This window comes from Anolis sagrei, chromosome 2, assembly GCF_037176765.1.
Source record: "Anolis sagrei isolate rAnoSag1 chromosome 2, rAnoSag1.mat, whole genome shotgun sequence".
Lineage (NCBI taxonomy): Eukaryota > Metazoa > Chordata > Lepidosauria > Squamata > Dactyloidae > Anolis > Anolis sagrei.
Window position 1 is genome coordinate 116,524,389 of NC_090022.1, and position 13,245 is coordinate 116,537,633.

Below are 13,245 nucleotides of genomic sequence, written 5' to 3' on the forward strand. Positions count from 1 at the left end.
TTTGGTGTAACCCTTTCTTTGAAGGGTATGACAATCTTGTAATACAGAACACCAAAACCAAAGCTCCTGGGTTTGCCCATAGTTCAGAACTCCCCTCCAAAACACTTCATACATTAAATCCATGGATTTTTATACATAAAATCCATATGCACAAGGAGGCAACACTAAGGCAGCCGCCTCCACCACTACAATCTGTGTATATGCTTGTGTGCAAATGCATTGGCATCAGCCCTTCTCCATGCAGTTTGGAAATCCCACAGGATATCAAGCACAAGGCCTCCAGATACATAATCTGGTGGGCAGAAATGGCCTAAGGTTGTGTCTGTAGGGCATTACAAAATGCCAGAAGCCAGGACCTATCTACTTATTTTCATGCATTGCTCATTCTCTGAGCAGTGTCCAGTTTTGTTCTCAATGGAAACTACAGACAGACTGACTCCTATAAGTAGTTTGGAACCCATTTGTGCCAATGTAAGTACTGGGGCAAATGGATAGCTCTCAGACAATAACTGGATACATGTGGAGCTGCTCCTTGGATCCTCTGATTGCCCTTGTACAGAAGAGAGGGAGCAATCACAGCCTGAACATACTTGATCTGAGATCTTGCAATATCTGGATGAATGCAAAGATTGACTAGATGGAACTACACCCTTTCTTCTTCACCTTCCTTCAGCAATCCTATGACTTGGCCACCTAGTGGCCAAGGAAGAAAGACAGGCATCCATAAGCATCCAGCTATGTTCCTACAACTGAATGCACAACAACAAAGTCATCTTCCAGGATCTCCTCAGGCATTTTCAGAGATCCCAGAAGATGATATTGTTATTGTGTGTCCAATTGTAAGAATGTAGCTATAGTTTCACTGGTTTCCCCCTCGTCCTCCCTTGGGCAAAAAATGACTGTCATAGGAGTAAGGTGAGATTTCTGTGTTGGCTGGTCATTGTATGAAGGTGGCAGTGAATACTTCCTCCTGTCAAATCCATGTTGGACTTAAGATTCCATATGTCCTCAACAGGATGCTTTGCAGCACATTTTATAATGGCTGTTTCTTTGCAAACATACAAGCAGGAAAGAAGGTTCCAAAATGGCATGTTTAAGGAGACTTGTCCTTTCTCTGCCTGCATGACTATGTTCCATCTGCTAGTGTGGGTGGAACCAAGGGAAATACACGTATTCTAAGTACTAAGCCCCTGCTGATTGATTTGGCAGAAAGTCAATTGCAATTCCACTTGGAACTTATAGTGGAACTGGCAGTCTGAAGGCACCCTTGGTCTATCCCTGATGACTATGTATCCCCTAATTCTCTGCCCCTTCACTTACAAACATGCACTGTAAAGTCCCTCTCCATCCCAAATGCACAGAGATACGTGTATCACTTTCCATTTCTGACAATTCTACTATAAAAACCTTTCCAGAAAGATCTCTGTTTGAAGACACTGCCTAACCATTAGTGTCCATAAAGAGACATCAAGTAACAATCCTGGGCTATTTATCAGCAATCGCTCTGGCAAAAGAATTCCTGGCCCAAAGCCATAGCAATACAATCAGCTATAAAAATATATTACATTCCCGTAAACTGCGTTTGCAGGCAAATTAGTCAATAAAAGAGTCAGCTACACAAACAACATCACAATCATAGCAATACAACTGAGTTATATTAGACTTTTTGACGGGTGATTGTATGGTGTTGGAATGATGTAAAGACTGCAAAGAACCCGACTCCAAAGAATTTAGAGGACCACCATTGATGCTGTGGTAACTGTTTGACCCCTAAACTTTAATGAAGGCAATGATGATAAAGTCTTAACAAACTTCCTCCTTGCACCTGATCTCAATTATCTTCCTCCATCTGCTAAATGAAAAGTTTGGTGAGCATGCATGATCTTTCTGACTCTGCCACTGATTTTCAGGTTAAATTAAGTAAATCATATAAATTCCCTTTCTTTGATCCCAATGTTGAATCAGCAATGTTAAGAGTTAATTTGCTAGTTACATTTCATTTTCATCACAAGCCAATGAAGTTGCCAGTAATCTTGTTGGCAGGCATGTAGCCGGGGGGGGGGGGGGGGGGGGCTTGAGGGGCTTCAGCCCCTCCCCCCCTGAAATTCTCATGGTGGTTCGCGAAAAGGCCTTACTGGTGCATTATTTGAACTGTTATGTTTATTCATATCATGATCTGATCACCATGCTCAATATATCCCATATGCATGGGGGTATTGGGGTAATGATACAAAAGGTTTGCTAGGCTAGACCCTCTTTCACTCAGACTCAGCCCCCCCCCCCCAAAAAAAAAAAATCACACACACTCCTCCTGAAACGAAATCCTGGCTACAGGCCTGCTTGTTGGTAAAATCTTTCCGTTCCTAAACCCTAAACAACCCATGAAAGTCAATAGTTATAGCTTCAGCTTATAATACTTCATTGATTCTCGGATTCATGTTCATCCTCATTAACATGTATGTTTTACTATAATAATGGAGCTTCATTAAGCACACAAGCTACATTCCTTCTTAAATGGACCGCTGAGTTGCTGAAATTTCGCACTACAGTAAGGATGCATAGGAGGAGGCTGGATGGCCTCCACTTTTCAAAATCTTTCCCCATTTAAAAAAAACATGTAAAAAAGCCTTCCACAACCCTACAGTGGGGGCATTTCAAGGGCCTTCTCATTGGTGGCCCCCTGGCTCTGGAACTCTCTCCCCAAGGAGATTAGGATGGCACCCACCCTGTCCATCTTTCGTAAAGATCTAAAAATGTGGATGTTCCTCTGTGCTTTTGATTAGACAGCTCCCCAGACAACTTTAGCCCCCAGCTATGACCCAAGATCTAGTCCTTGCACTTTAGCACTGGTCCCTACCCATAGATATAGTGCTCTACTTCATATTGCCCTCTATTCCTAATCTTTGTCATTTGGCTTTTGCACTTTATCCATCAGCCCTGTCCTTATAACTGATTTGCACCAGACTGCCCGCCCATGCCCAGAAACTGTTTACTATATCAAGTCATTGGTTGTTTGCTTGATGATTGATTTTATACTGTGTTATGATGTTGTTTGTTTCATATCGTTTTATGATGTTGTTTTGATGAACTTTACTGTGTTATATTTTAATCTGTGTTTGACTGGGCTTGTCCCCATGTAAGCTGCCCTGAGTCCCTTTGGGAAGATGGAGGCAGGAATACAAAAATAAAGTTATTGTTGTTATTATTAGTCTCAAGACAGACCTTTCTTTTAACTGGCCATTTCACCTTGCAAGCCATGCTGCTGCATCACCCCACCCGCAACACACCCATTTCCAGATGGTTGGTGGACAAGGAGTTCAACAACAACATGTCCATCTATTTTCCTGTAACTGGACATGCTGCGACAGGGCACTTATGGGTACTTCTGGGGGCTCTGGTATAACGCTGCAGATGAGGTCCTTGTGGCACTTTCAACTAAATACATATTGCAGGACACACCTCAATTGTTACATTGAAGCTAGAAACTGCTGTTTGGGGTGGGGAGGTGTGTCACATATTTTCTAAGGTGGGTTTTGTGAATGGCTTTTGGTCAAAATTATGATCTACACGACAACTCCATCCCCCCAAATAGCTGTGCTGTTGTCAGACAGACATGACATCTAAACTTACTAATTATATGCAAGCATCAGGGTCCACATAAAGCTAGGCCACCCTTTGTCCACCCCAATGTAAACAAATCTAGGCTCAGAACTGCAGAATTTGAAAGTTAATTTAGTTTAACTTTAAGCAATGAAAGACATCAGAAGACTTACACGAAATCTCAGGGGAACATCTCCATTTGGAACCTGATTTAAAATTCCTAAGGATAGAAATGCCAGAGCCAGAGAACTCCCCCCCCCCCCCCCCAACCTCTCTCTCTGCAGAGCTTCATCTATGAACTAATTCTCCATTGGAAAAGGGCAAAGATTTCTTTTTCCAAAGATTGGAAACTGATACCACAGAAATGATAAGCTCTTAAATTTAATTTATCTTTCTGAAAAGTAAATTATAATAGATAATGAAACAATACAGTTCGAAGTAACTGCACAGCTATTACTAGGGGCCAACATGAGTTTATTAAGTACAAATCATACCAGCCTAAATGAGTTTCCTTCACTGATGGAATAATCTTATGTGGTAGATAACAGGATTGTAATGAATCGCATGATGTGAGCATCATATATCTTGACAGCTTTGACTCTTCCAAGCTCTGCTATCTTTCTTTTGCTGTGGAAAGAGGAATAGTTTGCAGCTCTATTTCTGATAATATCACCTTGCTGTCAGCTTGCTGTGATACCCTTTCCATTTAGTGTTTCCATTCACATGACTTTTCCTGCCATATCCAAAAACAAGATAAAATGCACTCTTTGTTCATTGTTCTTTTGCTGCTGCTTACTTTGCTCTTTCGTTTTTCTTAACCTCTCAAGCTATCACTCTTTGTCAGTTTCTCCATCCAGTTCACCTTTTTTTCCTGTCAGGAGCAACTTGAGAAACTGCAGGCTGCTTCTGATGTGAGAGAATTGACTGTCTCCAAGGAATTTGTCCAGGGGATGCCCGGATGTTTTGATGTTTTACCATCCTTGTGGGAGGCTTCTCTCATGTCCCCGCTGGAGCTGACAGAGGGAACTCAACACACTCTCCCCAGATTCGAACCACTGACCTGTTGGTCAGCAGTCCTGCCAGCACAAAAGTTTAATCCACTGCGCCACCAGGGGCTCCATATCCAATTCACCTGACTGTGCTTTACCTGCAGTCTCTGATCAATCAGCGAGTTCTTCTATATTTGCAACTATCAACACTAACTGTCCATTTCTTATGTAAAGCATTATCCCTCCTACACTAAACAAAGTGAATACAATAATTAAAAACAATTAAATATTACAGTGTGTGGTTAAAGATACAGTTAAAACATAATAAATTCAATTAAAATGCATTTTAAACACATTTGATGCCAATGTAGTTACTATCTGGACCTCTATTAGCTGAGATCATCATTTGCATGACAATTACAGGAAGCAGCCAGTAAAAATGGTGTAGACACAACAGTAGTCAACAATAAAACCACCAAACAAGATCACCACACTGAACACTCACATATAATGTCTTTGAGAAATGCTCCTGTCCTTCCCCGATCACTGTTTTTAATTTAAAAACTGAAACTGGAGATTATTATATGTCCAGTCATAATCATATATTATGACTAGCGCCTAGATATCTGGAACATAACAAATCCTCCATTATCATTAAGTACGAATACTGTTGCTTACATGTAAAAGTAGCAGCATCTGTGCCCACAACGCACAAATGAGCAGGATGGAGAAACCTTGCATTTTGCAGAAGTACACAACTTTATTGTGGGGGGAGATCCCAAATATACTATTGGCCAACGGATATAACAATTTACTATCTTTTTGTAAGGAAATATAGCTCTCCACTCCTGCTCACATGGGGAAAGAGGCGCCTGCTCGGGAAGCCTACTACAACATCGTCTGATGGCTGCCGTGGGGTTTCTTTCCATGAAGATTGTTCTAAGCGTCACAGGATGCTTATTTTGAGCCATGTGATGAGGTGAAGAACTAAGAAGGTTCAGAAGCTGTATTGAGGTGTTGTAGAGAAATAGTTGGGGGAGAGAATGGAACAGGAATATATTGAGGAGAAAGGTATGGATGGATGGCTGGAACAGTGAATAGAAGCCCCCCGCCTCCATATTCAACATTTTTATGAATGTTGGAATTTGCTCATACCTAGAAAAGCAGATGGTGAGACTGTCCCATTGCTCCTGGCTACCATGACGCTGATCCCTGTCTCCACAAAGGGTACAGAGAAGTCTACAATTTGGGAGCGCTCCTCATTGATGGTAAGGGATCCAATGGCCATGTCTGCTCGCTTGTAGTACACCTTGAAAATTGAGAAACAGAAAATGAAAATGGCATAACATCTCCTTACACACAGAGAGAACAAGCTCTACACGATAAAGCAAAGTATTTCATACGTGTGGGTTCCTTTCCTTATATTTTTTTATGAAAAAAAATTAAACCAGGTGTGCAATGCTAGCAGCTGCACTTTATCCATGGTTGCACAGCAGAAGCAGTGAGGGAAGGCAGACAACATCTGCCAGCTTTGAGCCTCCTATTTCTCCAGTGCTTGCCTTCCTGCGTGGTTGCTGAACCTCTGGCCTTTTGCCTCCTGCTTTTCATTAACTACACTGGCACAACACTCCAGTAGGAATCCAGTCATTGGCTACAGAGCTATTTACATTTACCTGATGATTCTATGATTCTATGAGTAACCAATTGTTTTGAATTAACTCGACTTCCTTCTGCATAAGCATGCATCAACATTTCAAAGGAGCCTATTCGCCTGAAAACAACAGTTAGTATGTTGTTGTTCTTAGATCTCTTTCACACTACACAATTATGGTACTTTATTTGCTACTTTATAGGTTATTGGATATATAATTTTGTAAAGTATTTAAAATTCTCTGCCACAAAACTCTAAAGCATCACCAAACTATAAACTCCAGGATTCTATAGGATGGAGATATGGTAGCTAAACTGATTGCTCCTAGGTTAGGGAACTTCCTTTCTAGGTAGTCAAGGATGTCTCTTTCTCACTGTCCTTTCATTGGCAAGCAAAGTCTTTTAATCCCAACTGGTATTTGAGAACTAAAGGTTTTAAAGGAAGAACTTTTGAAATTGTGCAAAACTATATTAACTGTGCTGGTTTCTTAAAAAATGCTTTCTAACATTTAATTATGTATATTATATTGTTTTAGTGTAGTAGTGGCAGTAGTAGTAAAATAAACACTCAAATAGCTATAACCATAAAATGTACAAGAGAACTCAGTCTCAGCTAGAGTGTAAACTCTTTTCTTGGCTTATCTTGTCTCAAGCAGTATCTCTTTCATCTCTTCCAGTGAGAAAAGACAATCCTGCCTTTTGAACTGAAGTCTAAATGATGTCCCTCCATGGCTTGTTGTTGTGACCATTCAAGACATGAGAGTGTTTGATTGCCCCAAGGTCATTCAGTGGTTTTCCATGATTGAGCAGGAATTGAACCCTGGTCTTTAGAGTTGTAGCACAACACTAAAACCACTGCACCCTGTATAGGGCCAAAGTCTTGTTGCAGCATTCAGATACCAGCACCCACCTCAATCTATTTTAAGTTGCATTTTACCTGTATGTATTTGTTATATGTACTTTGTTTTACCTCTCTGTTTTAACTATGTTGTACTCTCCCTCGAGCCACAAGGACAAGTGGGTAATAAGTCATCATCATCATCATCATCATTATCCTGCTGCCCCAATCCACTCTCTCCCACTGGAGCTCCTTAGAGCAAGTTGTTTCATCTATGCACGTCAGGTCCACGCTCCCCATAACCACACTGCACAACAACCTCTCCTCCCTCTGCTACATACTTTGGTTCATCATCCAGAGTATGCAGCATCCTCTACTAGGAATCATCTTTTAACTTCCTGTAGGCTTCTATTTCAAATGATATCTCTCAGTCAAAGAAATCCTATTACTGTAATATTTTGAAGAATAGGGAGAGGCTTGGTTGTATCAAAGGACTACTTTACATTTCCAAAGTGAACAGAAATTGCTTTAAGAATTTGACCACCACTGCTAAGGGAAAAATGTTTCTGAGGCTGGTGTAGATCACAGATCTTTCCTGACTTTTCAGAATCTTTACCACTTTCTCTCTTGTGGAAGTATTTAATAGCTGAAATCCTGGAGCAAAACTAATTCTTATTTGTGCTAGTGGGGGGTAATGCATCCCATTAAACACAGGGCTGCATGTCTAATAATACTCCTTGCTTGATTTCTGCAAGGCTCTATCAATTTTTCCCCTCTTAGAGATGTTTAGCTATATTTGTCAACGCACAACACAATCAGGACGCTTAGTGCTGCTCTGCTGACTCACAGTGAGTTGAACTGCATCAGAGACCACTACTTCAGATGGATTTATGACTTCTTCTGGGGCTGTGGCAAAGTGGCTGAGGCACAATAAAGCTGAATTTGGAATAATGTCTCAATATTTCTATTCCATTTCTAACTGTTCAGATAAAACTGTTTCCTTCAGCCATACCTGTTTGCATCTAGTGAAAGGCACAAACTCTAATCAGTACAATGGGGCTTGCACAGTTATAGCACTACAATTCCATTTTAACTGCCATGACAACATCTTATAGCATCCAAGGAAGGGAGGAAGGGAGGAAGGAAGGAAGGAAGGAGCTGTCATAATAATAATAATCGTCATCATCATCATCATCATCATCATCTTTATTTATACGCCACTACCATCTCCCCAAAGGGGACTCGGGGCAGCTTTCATTACAGCAAAAAACAAAAAAACAAAAACAAAAACAAAAAAAGCAAAACAACAGAACAAACATCACAGTAAAATAAATAAAACATAGGAGTACAATAAAACAATGGGGAAAAAACAATGAGAAATCAATCACAATGGGCGGGCCAAATGTACAGCATAAAATGATAAAACTCTGGATGAGATAAAAATGAAAAATAGGTATTTGTAAGGGAGAAGTTCGTAAGGGATGGAATAGTAGAGACAGGCTTTCGGACAGGTGGGGGAAGTGCAATATGAGGACAACATTATGAGAGGAGCAACAGAAGGGGTAAATGGTCACTCTCTAAAGGCACACCAGAAAAGCCAGGTTTTGAGATCCTTCTTGAAGGCTGCTAAGGTGGGGGCTTGCCTAATCTCGCCAGGTAATGACTTCCAAAGTCAGGGGACCACAGAGGAGAATGCTCTCTCCCTTGTTCCCACAAGTCAAGCTTGTGATGGAGGAAGGGGCGAAAGGAGGGCCTCCCCCGAGGATAGGAGGGACCATGCAGGTTGGTGGTAGGAGATGCGGTCACGAAGGTAGGCAGGTCCCAAACCTTTATAGATAATAACCTGCACCTTGAATTGGGGCCTGAAGATGAACGGCAGCCAGTGGAGCTCCTTAAACAGGGGGGTTGATCATTCCCTGTAATTCGTCCCAGTTAGTAAATCATATGACCACAATTCCCAGGCCTTTGTATTATATCATGGTGCAAAGTGGAATTTTGCACCATAATATAATTGCATGGTGCAAAAAGGCCTCAGTTTTAAATTCTAGAGGCTGTCCCTTCTCTAAAATATTCAGAGATGTGGTGTAATTCCAAAAGTATGGGCCCTTTTGTTAACGTGTATAAGCAATTCTATGACTGGTGCCCTAAAAGTTTTTTAAAAAAGAAAATATAATAGATAGTAGCACAAAAGTCTTCAAGTGTGAACCTATTTGCAGCTTGTCAAGTTCAGCATGAGAAAAACAGCCTGATCCTATTGCATTTTATCACCCATAGCCTAAGCATCCTGCAAACCAGGAGTGATAATAGAAGCTTTAGGAGACTCATAAAGTGAATGTAAAAAAAAGCCTCTCCTTTTCTATTTCAGCACTAGAGCAACTATCCAGAGAGGCCAGAACCAAATGCTTTAGTTGAACCAATAACTATCCAGTCCAAGTCCCACATCTGGAATCTTTTGCACATTGGTTAATTTATCTCAGTGAGTCCCCAGGTGTATTGGCCATCAACTCCCAAAAATCCTAACAGCTGGTAAACTGGCTGGGATTTCTGGAAGTTGAAAGCCAAAACACCTGAGGATGCACAGGTTGAGAACCACTGATGTATCTATTCCTCAACCTATGGGAATTACAGGGAATATTTCTAAGAGACTTTGATTTTTAGGGTCTTTATTCCCTTACCTCTCCGATCATGCCATTCCAAAAACCATCTACGATTTTCCCATGTTTCCCATTTGTCACCAGGTAGAGATCATATGAAAATTTGACAGTCTTGGCCAGCTTCTTTAAGATATCAATGCAAAAGCCTTTGCAGCAGAGCTTGGTATAGGAGTCCATGGGTCCATCTCCACTGAAAGAAGAATGTGAAAAGAAGCTTATAGATCATGCAGATTTAGTCCTTTTCTCTCTTTGTTATGGTTATACCAAATCTGAAACTTTGTATTCAAGGCAGGGATAATAACAGTTATGAATAAATAAACAAATCTCACACTCAACATTCTGAACCAAACTCTTTGGGTCTTTGCTTATCTACTCAAAGCAACATTTTAGCTATTGACTCCACTGTTCTGCTTCAGAGGAGCTGTAACTCAAAAGCCAGATGGACTTGGCAGCCTCAGGTGCCCACCACAGTCTGAAGAACTGCTGCCTTCATAAAAACACATTAACAGAGAATCAGAAAGAGATTAGCATGACACTGAATAATGGAGCATGTCCCAATAAGAGGATACGGTATTTTCTTGTAAAACGAGCTGTATAACTGAGTTAGTGGCAATAAAGGCTGATGTTCTCACCTTTGTTACCTCACGAGTACCTCTTTGTATCTGATGGCCATTACAGAAGACAGTTAAATACACATAAATGTTTATGCTCTCTCCAGCTGTCAACATGTCTTTTCCCCCTGATTTCACCCTAAGCCATTGTGAAGTTCTGGAGTAGGCTGTTTGTGTGGAGTGGGGATAAGGGAATGGAAAGGGAGGAGGATGAGAAGAAGTGATGGAAAACAAACTCCACAAGCTTCTAGTTGCTGGCAGAACTGATGCAGATGGAAGAACTGAGGTAATGTCTCCTAAATCACAAGGAACTGATCAAAGAGAGAGTGTAACCTCCACCATAAAGAGAATGCCTTTTCTTGCATTAACAGTACTTAGGAATCATTGCTAAACCTCTAGAGAGGAAGCATTCTCAGCTTACCACCAGGAGAGATGCTAATAACTTTCTTCAGAAAAGCAGGCTGCGGGATAGAATTTCTTTCAACAAGTCAGCAGGCAGAGGCGATCATCCCTCCAAGGAACAGTGGAAACATTAGCAATCCCTTCTGGTACAGGAAAAGCACTGTGTGTAGTCCTGTAGGAGAACCCCCAGGTTCCAACTTACAATATGACTTGCTAAATTTTTTGCATGGTTTTGCCATTCCATCTGAAGTCTCAACTTTTCTGAGAGATTTTACAAGTTAGGGAGCATTGACATTCCCTGATTCATGCCCTTCTATGCTTATGTTCCTATCTCCCCTCTGTTCAAAAGCCTTGTGGAGGATGGAGATGAGAATTTGCCTAATTCTGCAGTTTGACAGAATTGGATGATGGCTTCAGGAAGCAGGTGACTAAGGTTGCCTGGCTACATGTAGCCCTAGTATTTCTAATAACACATTTTTAAAAAGATAAAGTGTAAGGTTATGCCAGGTAAAATTAAATGGTATCTTCTTTTTTACCTCACCCTCTGCAATCTACCTTTCAGCTGCTGAATATCCCCATCAGCAAAGTCATTTACTGGCTGCTGAAGAGTAGGACAGTGATGGCAGAGAATCATTCCCCTATGTCCCTACAGCTGGACATACATTCCTGCCACCTCCCTTCAGTGCTGTGCATCCGGCTATAAGACGTTTTCCTGCCGGTCCTCCCTTGGTAGCCTGCTCCAGTCAGGCATTGTGCATAACACTGAGAAAGGCATTTCAGAATTTCTGTTCCTGTAACAAATGGATGCCTTCTGCCAGTTTTCAACCTGAACTGATTTTAGAGGAAGAAAGTAACTGTATCTTCACCCAGCTTGATACAACCTTGACCAGAGAACTGCAGAACTGCAACAGACAGTTGATTAATAGCAGTAGGCAAACTTTTCAGGTTGAGTCCCAACAGGGTTTGTGCCGGCCAGCCTAATTGCCATCCCCACCTTCCCAGCTAGCTGGTTCGGAGGAGAAGTCATAGTCTTGAAATTTGCAGGCTGGGTTGCCACACATAGGCTGTCCTGGAAGTATAAATGATGATCACGCTCACCAGCCAGCCTGCTGGGAAATACTCCAGTTCTAAGGCATAGAACTAGATGGGATGACACTGCTCCAGGGACTACTCCTAGTGTCAGGAGTTTCAACTAGGCCTGAAAGCCAGAGACATTGCACTGAGAGCTTCAGCCCTTAAACAAAGCCCAGCTCTAGCTAGAATCACCCACACTTATCAGTGTTGGAATAGTCCTCTGATCCCTATCCAAGGGAAAATGCCTTTTCTTCCTTAGGGGCTGCCACCATTTTCTTTAGGTGGGGCTGCTCTACCTTTGGCAAATAGGTTCAAGAAAAAGAGATAATCAGGACTTCTACACAGGCCCTAAAATCTGAGAGAAACTGGGATAAAAAGGGGAGGGAGGCAGCTAGATGACACTTGCCACAAATGCGAGCTGAATCACATAATCAGCTGAAAAACACAGGTTTGAAAGGTGTGCTTAAAATCTAAGTTCAGCCAAAAAATGCACATATACACACCACTGTATATACCTACACTCAAGAAAAACATAGGACTTCATTATGGTATGCTCTGTGGGCTGCTCCAGTGCATGTGCACATTTTTAAATCCCAAAACAGCTGATGAGGGTTGTAAACAGATGGAACCATGGACACACAGGTTGCTAAATGGAAGCACAAATGGAAAGCAATTCCCATGAGAACTCTCTGCAACCATTCCTTTGTCCTCAGATTTATGAAATTAAACAGAGCTTGAATTTACACAGTCGGTACCAGCATGGCAGGCAAGTGACCCCAAAAGGAAATGGGGTTCAAGAGAACAAACGTAAAGGCAGGAGGGTAAGGAGAGATAATGACAAGAAATCTCCTTATGTGCACATTCATATATCTGCATCAGTGCTTATAAAGTCCAGCTCATCTTAGAGAGTCAATAAAAAAATTAAAAGAAAACTTCAGGTGGATATGCAATATCCATTTTGCAGATATCTCAAATCCGCTACAAACAAACCTTTTAGGATGCCAGGGGACTATTTGCTGGGACTGACCTCTCCAAGTTTGGCTTTCAGGTACCGTGATTTTTTGCCCACTTCTTCATTCCAAATTATGAGGCTGTCTGGAAAGGCCCTCAGTGAATGAGCCATTCCCCTGCATGCAGATGTAGTGATGGGAAAAACTGCACTTAACTGAATTTCCTCCTGTCTTACAGAAATTCAGTCTGTGAAGAAGGACCCTTGGGAGAAAGAAGGATGGGGGAATACTGATGATATGATCACCAAGTTTTAGTTAGCAAAGCGTCATTGGTTTGCTAAAGCTAACTACATTTGTCTTTTTCCTTCTGAAATCTTAATTGACTGGTAACTTTTCCACCAGTCAAGGTAATTCCCACATCTGGTATCTGAGAAGAGAGCAAATTGTATTTCAGACTAACAGCAAAGATTTTTGCAG

At 41.5% G+C, this 13,245-nt stretch overlaps 1 protein-coding gene across 1 annotated transcript in view; it reads right to left on the reverse strand.

Moving 5' to 3' along the window:
- Positions 1–13,245, reverse strand: part of GRIN2C (glutamate ionotropic receptor NMDA type subunit 2C) — a 97,551-nt gene that overhangs the window by 23,164 nt on the left and 61,142 nt on the right. Inside the window, exons 6-7 of the mRNA XM_060764727.2 lie at positions 9,753–9,921; positions 5,745–5,898 (exon numbers count right to left, since the gene is read on the reverse strand). Of these exons, the coding sequence (XP_060620710.2) occupies positions 5,745–5,898; positions 9,753–9,921 (323 nt within the window). The remainder of the gene's footprint in view (positions 1–5,744; positions 5,899–9,752; positions 9,922–13,245) is intronic.